The 15,279-nt window shown below is 48.0% G+C and overlaps 1 protein-coding gene across 1 annotated transcript; it reads right to left on the reverse strand.

Moving 5' to 3' along the window:
* Positions 1 to 215: 215 nt before the first annotated feature.
* Positions 216 to 14,348, reverse strand: LOC130515593 (Na(+)/H(+) exchange regulatory cofactor NHE-RF2). The gene is made up of 6 exons (XM_057015943.1): positions 13,713 to 14,348; positions 13,095 to 13,379; positions 5,341 to 5,562; positions 1,728 to 1,881; positions 1,557 to 1,657; positions 216 to 1,472 (listed from the first exon to the last, which is right to left on the reverse strand). The coding sequence occupies exons 1-6, from the start codon at positions 13,917 to 13,919 to the stop codon at positions 1,314 to 1,316; spliced, it is 1,128 nt and encodes a 375-aa protein (XP_056871923.1). The 5' UTR covers positions 13,920 to 14,348; the 3' UTR covers positions 216 to 1,313.
* Between the last annotated feature and the right edge of the window lie 931 nt (positions 14,349 to 15,279).

The raw sequence follows: 15,279 nt of genomic DNA on the forward strand, positions 1-15,279 counted from the left end.
AATTGAGATCAGGCAAAAACTGAAACTTTAAACTAGAATAATCTAGTGACAGAAAGGCCGACGGTGTGTACACTCAAAATAAAAGAGAAAAGATCAGCCGGTGAATCCGCTGGTGAGGCTGGTGGAAAAGAAAATACTGAACGAGGACAGATGAAATAAAAGCACAACAGTAGCAACATATGATAAATTAATGGGACGATCTGTTGGAAACGATGCCAGCTGACAACTTTACTGTATATTTTTATTGTTCACGAGATGTTTAACTGTGGCCGAACAGACAGAGCGATCACTCTTACACACACTGGTGACCCTCAGGACACCTAATCCAAGTGTGGATAATGCACGAGGCTGTGAATGGGTTTGATAAAAAGGGAAAAAATAAAAAGATCCCAACTTGGACCAGTGACATTAGAGCTCGGATCGTGCTATTGTGTGGGGAATGTGTATGACAGCTGTCCCTGTCTCATCCTTCGTAAGCGCTACAGTTCCCGCAGCGTCTTCCACCGTAGCCTCGAGAGCATCTCTGACCTCACGATGTGCTCCCCCCACCCCACACCCTTCTTTTCCCCCTGGCCTTATTGCTAGCTCGGTCAAAGGGAAAATGTGTCATTTTGTAAACTAGTTTGCTCTCCTTTCTGCTGCAAAATAAGGTGAGAAGATCTCCACTAAGACACCGGCTCATGTCACATACTCAAGCCCGAAAGGTTGCCCACTCTGATGGCCAGGCATCGTTTCCCTGAGGTAATAACACATCTCCTCCTTCACTCTTTTAATGCCAGTGGTGCCTCCCTTTGTGGATAGGATTGTCAAAATTCAGTCCTAATACAAACATTTGGATAAAAAAAGGCCTGATGCTACAAACAAGAAGACAAGAAGATGGAGGGCTGAGAACGCGCAGCTCAATAATCAGCTGAAGCTGTCCCGAAGTCCCATAATTATCACAGTCATTGACATCACAGTGTCCATTAAAATTGGTTAAAAAGCTGCACTTTACATTTGTTGTGTATTTACATATATATTTTTTATATAAAAAAGCAACATTCTCCCACTTCTGTGGGAAATAATGTCTCTAGTAATAAACAAAAGAGTAGAAAAAAGTGATGAATAAAGGCAGATGTGTGAGGATGTAGTATTAGTTCCCAGCGATGGAGGCGTATCGCTTCCGCCTTAAACAGTCCGAAGCAGCTTTGAGCGTGTGAATCTTCCATTCTTCGCTTTCAAATGCAAAAGAGAAACATCTGCTGCGTCTCCTGCGTAAAACCCGTCCGCAACGAGCGCGCACGCTCTGGTCCGTGTCCTTGAGAGGGAGCGCCTCAGAAGTTGCTGAACAGCTCGTACTTCTTTATCCAGTCCATCTGCGGGGCCTTCTTCTTCTCTTTGGCATGGATCTTCATCTTCTCCTCCGCCGCCGTAGCGCTGAGGCCCATCTCAGCGAAGGGGTCCATCATCCGGCTGCCTTCTTCATCTGCCAGCTAGGAGACATTGGCGATAACGATGACATGTTTTTTCAAACTTAAATCCCAAAGGCTCCTCCAGGGAAGACCGCCTGGACCCACCTGTGTGCTGTTTCCGCGGCTGCTGAGGGTGGAGTGTGTGGAGGAGCTGCCGTTCAAGCGAGCGCCGGTGGAGCCGTTCGATATTGATGGGCCATCGTAGTCTGACGATAGAGCACGACAGTGCCATAAACATCACAGGTTATGTTTAAAACGTCGTCAGTCGGGTCCTACCTGTGACCAGGGCGACGGTGGGAACGACCCCCCTCTTCTTGAAATGGGCGTCAGTCTCAGGGTCCACCACCAACAGCCAGGTCTCATCTCCGCCTCTCTTGATGAAGGCCACCACGTCCGCGTGCCTCATTCCCTCGATGTTTGTGCCATTGACCTGACAAACACACCCAGACAAGACAAACGCTTTCTAAGAAAATGGCAGGAGCTTTCTGACTGGCTTTGTTGACTGGTAAAGAACCACCATGCTGCATTCGTTCTCCTGGTTTCATTTCTGGGCCAAGACAATGCTGCCAACTGTCACTTGCTGACTGGTTTAACTGGTACCTGAAAAATGCACCTCTATTCAGGTTCTCAGCCAGTCTCAGCCTGACCCCTGATCACAGTTAAGCCCTGAGCAGGACCAGGCCCACATGGGATGGGCCAGGATGCAGAATATACATACCGTCAGCAAATGTAGCTACTGTTTACATGTTAGCTACAGCTAATGTTTACATGTTATCTATAAAGAATGCACATAGGCTTTGGAAGGCAGCAAAGGGCATATGGCAGCAGAAGAGAACAAGAAAGCAAAAAAAAAAAAAAAATCTCATCACAACATTTTGCTTTCTGCAGCAGACACACAGATGTCGCATTGTGCACAGCTTCAGGCATGACAGCCAACACAATGAGAACCGAGGACTTGTTTGACAGTCCTCATCCAGCCTGGCAACTATAATCTACACATTTTTCCTCCAAGCACTGATTGTTTTCCACACACTCTATTATAGTTTAGCAGTCTAGCTTTTTATTATTACTTATTGCTATTATTGCTTATTATTGCTTAAACTGCATTCGCCACCCAGGACTGCAGTACCACATCTAGACACTAGGTGGGGCCGTGGAACAATAAAACCGCTCATGCCCTGGTGAGAGTCCTCACTCAAAATTGCTCAATAGTCAAAACATATCTCAGACATTCAGTTTTAAGTGACCTTTAACAGAAAGCTCACAAATATCATCCTGTAGATGACAGAGAGGTGAACAATATAGGTTTCTCTCTCCTCTGCAGCTACAACAGCCTCGTTTGGCTCTTGCAGACATATTTGGCCTCAATATCAGGGTTTTTTTCCCCAGGGTTTTTATTTTCAGGGTTTTTTTTCTGCACAGATATTAGGCAGGTATATACTCACCATCCCAAGTTACAGGTGAGCAAATCTATTATTGATGGTTCTTCAGCTCTACAGCTACAGTGCTGGTTTCAGGTGTCAGCATTCTGAGGAGTAATTTGTTTTAATTTTGCTGCTTGTGAAATGTTTGGAAGGATATGCTGTAAGAAAATTGGGTGATATTTGGGTGATGGAGGCAGAAAGAAATGTTTTACAGGTCCCAAAGAAAAAAAGAAATGATGGGAAATGAGAATCTGGCACCAAAAAGGAGCTGGAAAAAGCTGAATCGACACAGAGAGGGCCTCATGATCCTCTCAACAATCCCTTATTCATGAATTTTGAGTGGCAGGCGGACATAAAAAGAAGACATCAGACGGACACTTGGATGGAGAGAGAACAAGCATCTTTGTATCTGAGCAAACAACAGGTGTTGTGTCATGTTTCACAGGCCTTTATTAACACTCCATCCCTCACAGGAGAACCTGCTCTCGGCCCACTGGGCTCATTTATACAGGTTAGAGGAAGAAGATGAGTTCTCATGAGAATGTTCCTCAGGGAACCTCTCCATAATGTCTGTTTTATTAGACCCGTGGGGGTGTGAACATTCTGCATGTAGCGTGTGTGTGTGTGTGTGTGTGTGTGTGTGTGTGTGTGTGTGTGTGTGTGTGGAGATTAGATTTACTGAACTAACTGATTCAATTATCCAAGCCCAAACAGTTACATTAGGAATGATTTTGGGCAAATATTTTATAAAAATCACAATGATAGCAGGTTTTATTGTCTGAGACCATTTAAATGAATATCCCAGAATGAACAATCTACACTGATTTTGGTGTTGTTTGACTCTCAGCAGAGTTTGGTCGTTTGCTCTTCCTCCGGAAACTCCGGTCTCATCCTCTCATACAATGTGCATAATGAAGTTTCTCAGACATTCTCGTAATGTCACACGGACATAAATCCTGAGGCAAATCTTGTATTTAGGCTCCATGCCTGCTACTGTGTGAGTGCACCTGTTTTAAAGCTAATGCTATCGCCAGTATGCTAACATGCCAGAGGTACCAGCGAGAACACAGAGCATGATGAGAGCTGATGGAAATGTTTTATGTTCATTTATGAGGATTTTGGCCTTTTATTTTATCATTAAGGGGACCAACCAGATGCCCATAACATTAGAGCTAATCAGCTGATCAGACTATGGCTGATTGATGAAGTAAAGCGACAGCAAAGAAAAGAGTCCAAGTCTGAGCATAAGAGAGTAATAAACACGCTATTTTAACCACATGATGTCCTGTAGCTGCAGCCTTGCCCCCCCGGTGGCCATTATGCTAACTGATGTCCTGTTAGCACTTTCATGTGGACTGTGTGTACGTCTGACTGGTCCGAACTCCACGTGCACTGTTAGTGAAGCCCGACCGTCGCCACAGCCTTACCTGCTGAAACAGGTGAGCTCCCCTCGCCAACATGTAGCTGACAGTGCTGGCAACACACGAGCGGGACTCCGAGATACGACGGAGCGTGAACGCACCGCTCCAAATAATCCTCGAGCACGTGGTCATCCCCAATGGCGGTCTGCTGCCATCTACAGTGACCTGCTGCAGGATGTTCCCACACAACGACGGTTCTAGTGCGGCACCAGTGCAAAATATGATCAACTGGTCTGTCTGGCTCCCGAGCAGAGAGATCACGTGCAGTCTCGGTCGCTGCCAGGAGGGTGCGGCCAGCGCACGCCGTCACAGGATAAATCATTGGAGGGGACGTGATGGGTTCACCATCCCCTCAGCAAAGATGCGGCTCTGATGGTTGTTCTGTTTTTGCGGAGTTCTGGATGAACTCTGTCTGACCTCCAGTGAACGCTCTGACGTACAGCCCGAGGGGTCAAAGGTCATGAGAACGGAGGCGAATCCCCTGGCTGCTAATAACGACGTCGCCGCCAACCGTAGTTTCTGAAATGTTACGTCCTTGTCAATCAGAAAAAGGTGCATAACACATTAACGTCCAACTGGTCTTTTTTTTTTTTCTTCCTGCATTTCACTTTTTTTTCTGCAGACATCAAAAAAGGTGCCCCTCCCCCCCGCCCTCTGTGGGCCCCCTCGTTCAGGCTGATTTGTAACTCCCCTTCCTCCCCCCACCTCCTATCTGACATATGCAGAAGATTGAGTCCAGACTGTTGAATTTGTTGATGCTGGGAACAGTAGATATAATGTTCTCCTGCCTCACGCCTCATCAGGCAGCGGGAACAGATTAATACTCGTTCTGACAACTGCGAGTGTGTTCAGGATGGGGGGGGGGGGGTGATCTGAATATTGGCGAGTGTTTTATCACAGCAGCTCCAGTTCTAGGACACTTGTGGGCAGTTCTCTGTGTTGGTGTGTGGTGACGTAAACACTCACGGGGGAAATCTAAACTCGGAGTGGAGGCGCCTACAGAGATAGAGAAAAGTCACACTTCTACTAACAACACTGTCCTACCTCGATCAGCCTGTCTTGTGGGCGGAGCCCGGCACGGTCCGCGGGAGATCCCGGGTCGAGGGAGCGGATGTACTGGCCGGGCCGGGATCGGTCACTGTGCAGGTTGAAGCCGTAACCATTTTCAGAGCGCACCAGGTGGCAGAGACGCGGCGCCAGTCTGGACGGGTCCACCTTGGGTTGCGAATGGGACTGGGTCTGACTGTCGGTCTGGGGAGGGGTCTCCTGGGAACAGGAAACAAGTACAATGGAATAATGCAGTAATGCACGACATAAATCTCCTTCTAGCTTCTTCTGTAGGAACATTTATAGAAGGTGTATTAATGTGCCTCCAGTTCTGCAATACGATTACAATGAAGTCCCACCTGCACACACACACACGCACACACACACACACACACACACACACACATTGGGTGAGGACAGGGGACAAAAGTGGCAGAAGTCATGGTGCAGAGTCCAATTCCAGTGGAACAAACATGTTGGTGGGACACAGCAGGCTGCCATGTGACATTTCCTCCACTGTCAGCAGGGGAGCGCTTGATTATCGGCCCTGCCGAATTTTTCCAAATGTTCCGGTGGGAGGTCCTGGGAAAAGGTGAGTGCCCGTGCTTTGTTCCAGGCGCGTGGATGTAGTCTCCAAACACAGGAAAATTCAACACTCGACATGCACAACACACAAACAAACGTGCTTTTTAAGCTCTCCGCTGCATTTTTGCACTGTACAGTATGGAAAAGGGTTGATTTAGGGAAACTACATTCCTTACCACAACATTCAAAGTGACTAATCCAGAAATGGACTGACCTGCTGTAGTTACGGTTGCTATGGCGAGACAATCGCTGCTCAGTTTATGAAGAACGAGTCATGTGAAATGTTTGTCTCAGTGATGGAAAACTACACTGTCAGTCACCCAAGGCCACAGCAGCCAGCGTTCCACTCTTTTATGCTATCAAATATATCAAAACAGCAACACACAGTGTGAAATATATATACTGTACTGCAAACATGCCATACATGGTATAGCTCACGTGCAATGCATCCACACGTAGCGTAGCAATGCACTCAGGCAATGACATGGACGCCTGTTCCCCTGAACATGCTAGCACGTATCAGAAATGCACGCAGAACTGTAGCTTCCTGTAACTTGATCCACCAGCTTCATGTTTACGATCAGATTTGTTGTTTTTCCACATAACTGTCCCAAACGTGCACGTTTGCTCTCGCGTGACCCGCAGCTGTGGCATTTGCCGCTGGTGAAACCAGATCGTAGCCACGTTAATAATTGATCGTTTAACCCTTTCAGGGTCGAGGACCAGCCGACCGCTGCCGGCGCCCATCACAGCGACGTACCCACGGGCTTTTAGGGGGGAATTTGTGTCAAGATAATATTACCTTCCTCATAAATCTGATCAAAATCACACCGAATCGTGCCATAATAATACCCCCGACAGGCGAGGTGGAGGACAAACACAGCATGTCCTGGTGGATCAGTAATCCAGTTTTATCAACGACTAGGAAACATTGTTTCCAACTACGGAGGAGGAAAATCCAGGCTGCAGTGAAGCTAAAAGGGCATCCACGAGTTGTTCCATGGCCTCGTTTCTATTCCCCAAGATTTCCAATAACTCCAGTAGACTTCTGCCACGACCAAAAACCTGCAGTGTTCTATTTTTTTGGGGTTAATTGTGGAAAAGCTCTGCTGGTTTCCAGTGCTACCTGCTAAACAAAAGCTAATATGAGCCCTTGTTTCCAGGGCCTGATCCCAGGCTTGCCCTTTCAACATTTCCCGTTGCTTTTGTTGCAGCACTGTAGAAGAAACACACAATGTTTTTGCAACGAAGGCATCAAGACAAAGAAAGGCTGTAACTGAATCAGGCTGTTGCTGGTTTAGTCAGACGGCTTCTCCGCGACTGCAACAATCGAATTAAACGTAACGGCGGAATGGGAAAAACTGCCCAGGAATGATGTCGTGGTCGATCCCGAGTTGCCATGAGTGCAGAAGTGGAGCCACATGATACAATAACACAGGAAGGGAGGCGGAGAGAGCAGACCCAGGACAGAAACAGAGACTGGATGAACAGGCAGGTTGCGTAACACTTCCGGGACATGATGGATGGCTGCACGTGCGGCGCTCCTGGGGCCACATCTGGCGCGCAGGAGCCGCCGAGGTCTGTGTAGCGGGCGGTCTAGTCGGGTGTAACTCGGGAGAAGAATGAGCAAAACGAGGCACATGTGGACCACAGAAGCAGGAGGTAAAACCGAAGCAGTTCCTCCCAAATAAATCCACATTTGAACAAACCATTTTCACTCTCAGGCGTCAGTCTGGGTGAAGATTTATCAGAATCTACAAGATCAAAGCAGCAGTCCGGAGAAAAGGGTCGCTGGAAGGAGGAGTTCGGAGGAGCTTTAGAGGGTTATGTTCTCCTGGCTGCGGAGGCTCTAATTCTCCCAAAAGTGTCTGTAAAAAAGACATTGCAGGTGTCATTTCATGTACTCGACAAAGCTCTGATAGAGCAACCGGCTTCTCTCGGCTGCGGCTCTGAGCAGAACGTGGGTGGGTCAGCGCCGCTGAGGTTCATCGCAGCATGTTCACCGGTGCTGTCGGAGGGACGGATCTCGTCTGGTCTTACCCACCTCCTCTCGTTAGCGTAGCCTGGCTGCCTTAAAGCCTTTGTTTTAACCTGCACCCCCAGTCTGCTCACGTTAGGACGCACATGTTGATGATAGAGCGCCGCTACATGCTAATTTATTTTTGCTCAATTCTTGCCAAGGCTGGGTTTTTTTTGTCACGTGTGCGTGTGTGACAGGACGGCTGTGATGTTATTCTGCGCTGGGCGTCCACGCCCTCGTTATCAGTGCGTGTCAGATATTTGTGAATCCTGCAGTGAGGGCAGAGGGAGGGGTGCGCCTACAGTGGCTGAACGCCCCAAAAGGTCACAGCCAGCAAACAGAAACATCAGCCCCTTGATTTCAGCACCTAAATCCAAAACAAGTGACGGTTATATGAGTGATGAGACATAAATAAACAAAAGAGATGGAGGATAAACAGATAAACGCCACCACAGAGAAGAGCACGCCCCTAGAGGTCACGTGACCTTCTGGTGGGGCCTCTTTGGTGATTAGGTTCCGGGGGTTGATTGTTGATTTTTGGATCTGGGTATATTTAAGACCAGTTTCAAGTTGCTCAGATGTTTAAATCTAAACTGCCAGTGGTTTATAATCCCACTTGAATTCAAGGCCATGCTGCCCAGTTAGGTAACATTACTGATTATCCTTTAAGGGTCTTCTACCATCTGACCAAATCCCAGTGCTGGACTGGGATAAAACCAGTTCCACAGATGTCAGCAGTGAGTAGGACAACTAGTTTTGGTGCTGCATCAACATTAGGGGCTGTGGTTGATTTGGGGGAAACATTATTTTCCCTCCTGCGCACTCGGAATCCATCAGGGGGCATTTTCCTGCAGCGCCGCACATAAAACATCTTTGTTAGCTCACTTACTCAAACGGAAATCCTGCATTTCCAACCTGAGAGAGAGGACAGCTGCAGACAAATTGTTCCAGAGTGTGTGAATTGAGCGAAACACAGCGACACTGGTGGGAGAGCAGAAGAAAAAAAGACCGAGTGTGTTGAGAAAGAGTTTAAACAGTGTGTGGATGTGTGGGAATGTGCGCTGGCTCACAGCTGTGGGTGCAGCAGTGCAAACAGAACCCGAGAAGAACCTGAAAAAAGATGTGAAACGGAGCCGCTGTGAGCTGGAGAGCTGTAAGAACGGCCTGGTGTGCTAACATGCTAACGTACACTGGATTTTATAAATGATCAGGACAGAGTTATAACAGCAATCCATCCAATTAGTTTATAAAGCACTTCTGTATGGTTGTGCACCATTTTAGCTATGCTAGCATCGTGCTGAGAAACTGCCCGTCCCAAATATTTTTCTTGACTCTTTTTATAGATGCTTGAGTCAACAATCATCTCTCTGTCTCACATGATGATGATGATGATGATGATGATGATGATGATGATGATGTGTGGGCAGAAGATCGATCCCTGGCTGCGCCCGGCCTACGCTCTGGCAGCTAATCTCACATTTAAAGAGTTTAAAAGATGACAGCTTATGTGAAAGCTAAAGTTGTGGGAAATATGATCACCCCACCGACGAGGGATGTGCGTGGCGATCCGAGGATGACAGGCCGGTTTCCCACGCGCACGTTTCATCGAACGTGGAGCCTCTGCGACGCTGGTGCCCCCCCCTGCTTGTTTCTGCCCTCGCAGCCCCGTCCCATCCGAAAGGGCAACGTTTCACTCCGGGAATTGGTTTTGCTCTCCGCCGCCAAACACTGACTCAGAAGCCTGGACCCCTGCGTTGTGATGCAACAGGGCTGGTATTTGGTGAGGGGGGGGGGGGCTTGAACACACACTCCAGATGTTGCAAAGACTGGCTCACCCTCGCTGACAGACACGGCCATCTTGAGACCAAACATTTCTTTAAAGAAAGGACAGGAGTTACTCGGTGTTGACGCATCAAAAATCCTCTCTGTTTCCATCCAGTCGCGGCTGCTCCATTCGGAACCCCCCCCCCCCACCTCCCCGGTCTATGAGGCTGGCAGCCAAATTGGAGCTGACAGGCAACATCTTTTGCCCATTATCCTGGACAAAGCGCGAAACTGAAGGCGGCAGGCCCGAGCCATCATCTCATTTAGTATTATTAGAAACTAATGGCCTCTGACGCTCGCCGGGATGGTTGCAGAGCGACACGGCGGCAGGAAATGAGGATTCAGCGCATCATTCATGGAAAAATGCAGTTTGCAACACAATTTCACTGCAGATTTGGGGGGAGTGTTTTGGGGCCTCTCGCACATCCGCCGTTGCCGCCAACGACGCCGCGAGACTTCAGCGGGTTTCTCAGTGTTCCCACACATCCTGAACACTCTGTGAAGGGAAGGTTCCCTGTCACAACATTGATGAGGGAATCGCTTGCTGACGTCCCGCCCGTGCCTGCTTTGTTTAGTCTCAGCTGGTGTTTGGATGGGAATCGCACTCGCCACCTGCGACGCACGGCCGCTGGCCCGTGACTCGGCACAAACATCCTCTTATAAACCGCCCACCCGTCTCTGGGCAACTAAACGCACCACGTCACCCCTCCAAATACACACAGCTGTACGTCAATCTGCAACTCTTCTGCCTCTGCAGCTGTTTGTACAGTTGTTTCTGGGCTGATGCTCAGCAGACCTCTGCATATCATTTAGTGTAGCGAGAGGCGCTAGTCAGCGTTAGTATCCATGCTAACATGCTGGTTTGATGAAACGGTGCCAGAACCGCATTGAAGCTCCGTTGTTGTAAAGGTCAAAAATCATAGCGGTCATATCTTTAAATGTCTCATATTTCAGAGGAAGAATCCTTTTTTTGGTGCATCCGTCTATTCAGCGCGCTCGGGTGATGCAGCCCGTTACCATAGCGAAGACTTTCTGATAGGCCCGCGGTTCACACCAAGCAGGAGGGCAGCGGGAGTGGAAAGAACAACAAAAAAGAGCACAATGTGTCTGTGTGAGTGATGAAAGCAGAAATAAAGCAGGTACGGGAGTGGAAATACACCAGGGACGCGACCTCCACATGTGTGTCCCTGCGTGGATACACCCCCCCATCTTCGCCTGTCTGTCTGTCTGTCTGTCTGTCTGTAGGGCTGCACCAACGTTCTCCATCATGGTTGTCCTCTTGTTTTCTTGTTTGGACAAATGAAAAACTCTCGTTGGAGAGAGATAGAGGAATAAAAGTCCGATCGTGGGTCTGACGCAAAACAAACCTGCAGCTTTCGTCAGATTCTTCAGTGTGATTTTAGAAAACTGGCGTCAATTTTTAGCAATATTCCCAAATTCTGACTAAGCCTAATGGCCTCCTCCTGACAGAACACAGTCTATTCAGACACATTGGGTTACTCCGACCTGGTTCCAGGATGTTCTCAGGCAGCGATGACCTTGTCTCAAAAGCACGCACGTACAGAATTTTCCAAAAGGGAAGCTGCTGTCTTGGGTTAATGTCCCTCGTGATATCAGGTTTAGTGAACGCATGTGCAAAGGCTGATACCGCCCTGACCTACGGAGGGTTATAGGGTTTGGAACAGGTTGTGCTGGGGAGCTCGATGATGCATTTAGTGGCTGTTAAATGAAACAAAACATTAGCCACTGTTAGCATCCCTTAGCAACATCTGCCACCCGTTCACTGAAACAAGAGGGAAATGACCAAAGCCTAATTCTGGACCGGCACGCTGTCAGTGCTGATGCCAGTGTACGCAGAATGGGTCATTTACACACATTCCTGCCATTTTGGTTGTCAGAGGATGAATCCAGTGGTTAAAGCTGCACTGGAGGCATCTCGGAAAAGATGCGAAAACTTTAATCTGGTGTTCTTTTTCTGTGCTTTGGAAGGTTTCAATCGCTATTAGCAAATAACTTAGCTGCTGCTCCTCTGCCACACAATGCTGTGTTTTTTTTATCTGTTAAACACTCTTATTTTAAGATAAAAGAAGATTCCCAGACAAACAAACACAAATTTGAACTAACAGAATTGTTCAGACCTCTTTAACGTCCTTTTCTGTTGGACACTTCCCCCCTAAAATATTTGCTTTATCTCGCTCCCTGTGTGTGTGTGTGTGTGTGTGTGTGTGTGTGAACTTCCTGAATCTCCTAACATGTTTAAGGTTGTGAGCAGAGACCGATGGCCGTTCTCCTTCCCCTCAGGCTGGGTTCTCTCTTCCCTCCATCGCTTTTCCTCCAGCCTTTTCTCAAAACTACAAACACGCCAAGAAGGGGAATCTGCTGCCGTCGGCAGTTCTAATATGGACCATGTGGTGAGAAGTCTGACAGAGTCTGAGACCCCAAAATAAACAAAGAGTAACAAAAAAAGGAAATAGGACCAATTCTAATGCTCAGGAGACGCAAATAACGGTTCAAACGGGTGGTCAGGGGAGCAAAAGCCAAACAGGCAGAAACAAGAGGCCTTTGAGCATTTCCTTACACACACACAGGCACACACACACACACACACACACACACACACACACACACAGATCTTGTAGTAATCGTGAAATAACCAGTGCTGCTCGCATTGGTTACACAAATTGGAAACACATGTTGTGCAGCCAAGGTTGAGCCGCCTCATCGCCGGCCCACACAGACCCGACCTAATCTGTCAGTTCAGGGGCGACCTCGAAAGGTCGCTGAACTCAAAACCTGAAAACGCAAACGTATCAAGTCACGGACGGCTTTCGACAAAGCGCATGTGTAAATACACCCAGGAAAAGGAGTAAACATGAAGGCAAAGTGAAAAACAAAACTCTGTGTTTCAGCACTGGGGGGAGAAACGAGGAGAAAAGACAGATGGTCTTTATTTCTACTGGATTTCCCGTTTGGCAGATTCCTGACTTTTGATGGATGCCACCTCCTGACCTCTGGTGCCCTTTGGAACTGCCATTAAATGTTTGAATTTTTGAGGAATTCTTCTCTCAGGGCACACACACACACACACACACACACACACACACACACACACACACACACACACACACACACACACACACACGCACACACAAGCAAGTGTGGTTGTGAGATCCCACAAGATTCCTTACTTGGAGCAATAACATTTAATTTTCTGTCCATTTTCCTCTCTAATTGGTTATTACGCTTCACACAGGTTGTCCAAGAGCTGTTTCCCTGACAACCAGCATCTGAGGGATTTCAAAGTTTCCTTTGACCAGCTTACCTTTGTCGCAGCCTTGGAAGGTGACCTCCTGGTGGGCTTCTGGACCTGGTTGCTCGCTGCCATGGGCAGCTTGGACGCTGATCCATTCTCCTGCTTTTTGCTCGTGGAGGACGGAACAGAGGACGACGAGGCCGTGGGAGAGGGACAGGAGTTGTGCTGCCCTGTGCCAGGAACAGCCATGTCCTCTGTGGCTGTGAGACGCAGGCTGCGCAGAGATTCTTGTGTCTCGGGATCCACCACCAGGAGCCGGGTCTCATTGTCCACCGCTTTGATCCGCTGAACCACCTGAGGACAGGTTGGCAGGACACAATATTTAGAATTTAAGTTTATCAGTGGAGAAAAGTGACATTTAATAACTGCCAAAGCCCAACAGGGATCTAATACAGCGGCTTCTGCTTCACTTGGATTGAAAATAGGAGCAACGTGTGAAAAAGCTGATTTAACGAGGGGTCAGGGCGCCGTGCCGGGTCTAAAACCAACAAACGGCAGAACGGAGGTGACTCTTTCCAAAGATATTGAGCGCGCAGGTTCTGGATCACGTGGTTGCAGGTGCGTCACAGACAGGTTCCACTCGCTCTTTTATTAAAAGAAGTGGAGAACTTTTCAGATCACTCTTACCTGATGGTGAGTTTCCTTCTCCACGTTGACGCCATTCACCGCCACCAAACGGTCCCCGGCGCGCAGCCCCGACGCTTCTGCAGGGGAACCGGGCTCCACTTTGCGGATGAATTGACCGCTCTTTCCTTTCTCACCATGCAAGTGAAATCCATACCCGCTGTCCCCTTTTGTCATGAGACAGAGCCGCGGTTTCCGCTCGCTGGTCATTTCCTGCTGCCGTTTAAAACCCTCGTGTTGGAGAAATACGCAATTTTCTTTTAAGAAAAATGGGACTTAAAGCAGCGGTTGGAGGGTTAAGCGTCACATTCTACCCGCCCAATGAGAGCGCATTGCAAACTATAAAAACTTCAGACGCCACAACACAAAATGCCAAAAAGAAAACACAAATTCAACACAGTTAAGAGTCAGGTAACGACGCGGAATGTCGTCCAGATCGAATGTCCCTGCGCAGGGCTGGAGCGCACTGCTGGCAACTCCAAGCGCGATGTCTGGCAGTGCGCAAAGACCCCTAGAGCCTCCAGCGGAGCATCACCAGCAACACTGCGGGCCTGTTTTTGAAGTCGAGGGGATCCCCGTCATGCACCTCTCTCTGACGTGCCAATAATAACAGATGCATGCGCGCACTGCACGCCGTTGCTGCCTGCGCAGACTTTGCGCGTTGTGCGCAATAGCACCTCCCTCTCCCTCTGCGACCAGTACTGGGAAGAAAGCGCGAGGACCAGCGACCAGGCGATTTTTAATTTCCCAACACTGCCACCTAGTGGCGCAATAAATTAGTGCGTTAAAATGGACCAATCGTGATGACGTCACCAGGGACCGCAAATAAAATGCAAATGAACACGATAGGGATATCTTCATTCAACACGTTCACAACTTGATTCTTTTTCAAGACACGAGTATTTTGGATGAATTCCTCAACCACCATTTCAAGGTACTTATGTAATTACGAGTTTTTGCCACAAGAGGTCACCAAACAGCAAACAGCATGAATGATGTGGCATTGAGACGTGTGCATGTTTTAACTATAACAGTATGCACAGATTAAGGTTAGATTCAAAGCCCAACAGTTTTAATGATAACGGAAACAAAAAGTTAATATAAATAAGCAGAAATTCAAAAATCTAAATTCATTTTACCTATATTTTAAAATAAATCTGCAGGAAATCTGGTGTCAGACAGCATCACTTGTCATAAAGTGAGTTTTCATTTTGGCTCTCCTGCAGTGTCCTGCAAATGTTTATGGTTGCTTTTGGAGCGACTGAGATTACACAGACAGTAAATACCTGGATATGGGAGAGGGGGAGATGATGGGGAGGAGAAGGAGGAGAACCAGTGGATCCTGGGCTGTTGGTAGATGTTAAGGAAGGAGTTTAGAGAAGCTTGAAAATGTAAAGAAAAACATGTGGAATGCCTTTGAAATGACTGACTGGGTCTTAAACTATCAGCATCACACACACACACACACGCACACGCACACGCACGCACACGCACACACACACACACACACACACACACACACACACACACACACACACACAAACATATGCAAACACACACACGTTTATAC

This window comes from Takifugu flavidus, chromosome 18 (assembly GCF_003711565.1).
Source record: "Takifugu flavidus isolate HTHZ2018 chromosome 18, ASM371156v2, whole genome shotgun sequence".
Classification (NCBI taxonomy): Eukaryota; Metazoa; Chordata; class Actinopteri; order Tetraodontiformes; family Tetraodontidae; genus Takifugu; species Takifugu flavidus.

What these genes read in the sequence shown, in the direction of transcription:
- LOC130515593 (XM_057015943.1), bottom strand. Translation starts at nt 13,919, where the DNA reads ATGACCAGCGAGCGGAAACCGCGGCTCTGTCTCATGACAAAAGGGGAC. An exon ending in AGAAGGAAACTCACCATCAG is followed by an intron (nt 13,380 to 13,712) that starts GTAAGAGTGATC and finishes ACCTGTCCTCAG; the next exon opens with GTGGTTCAGCGGATCAAAGC. An exon ending in GCCGCGGAAACAGCACACAG is followed by an intron (nt 1,473 to 1,556) that starts GTGGGTCCAGGC and finishes AATGTCTCCTAG; the next exon opens with CTGGCAGATGAAGAAGGCAG.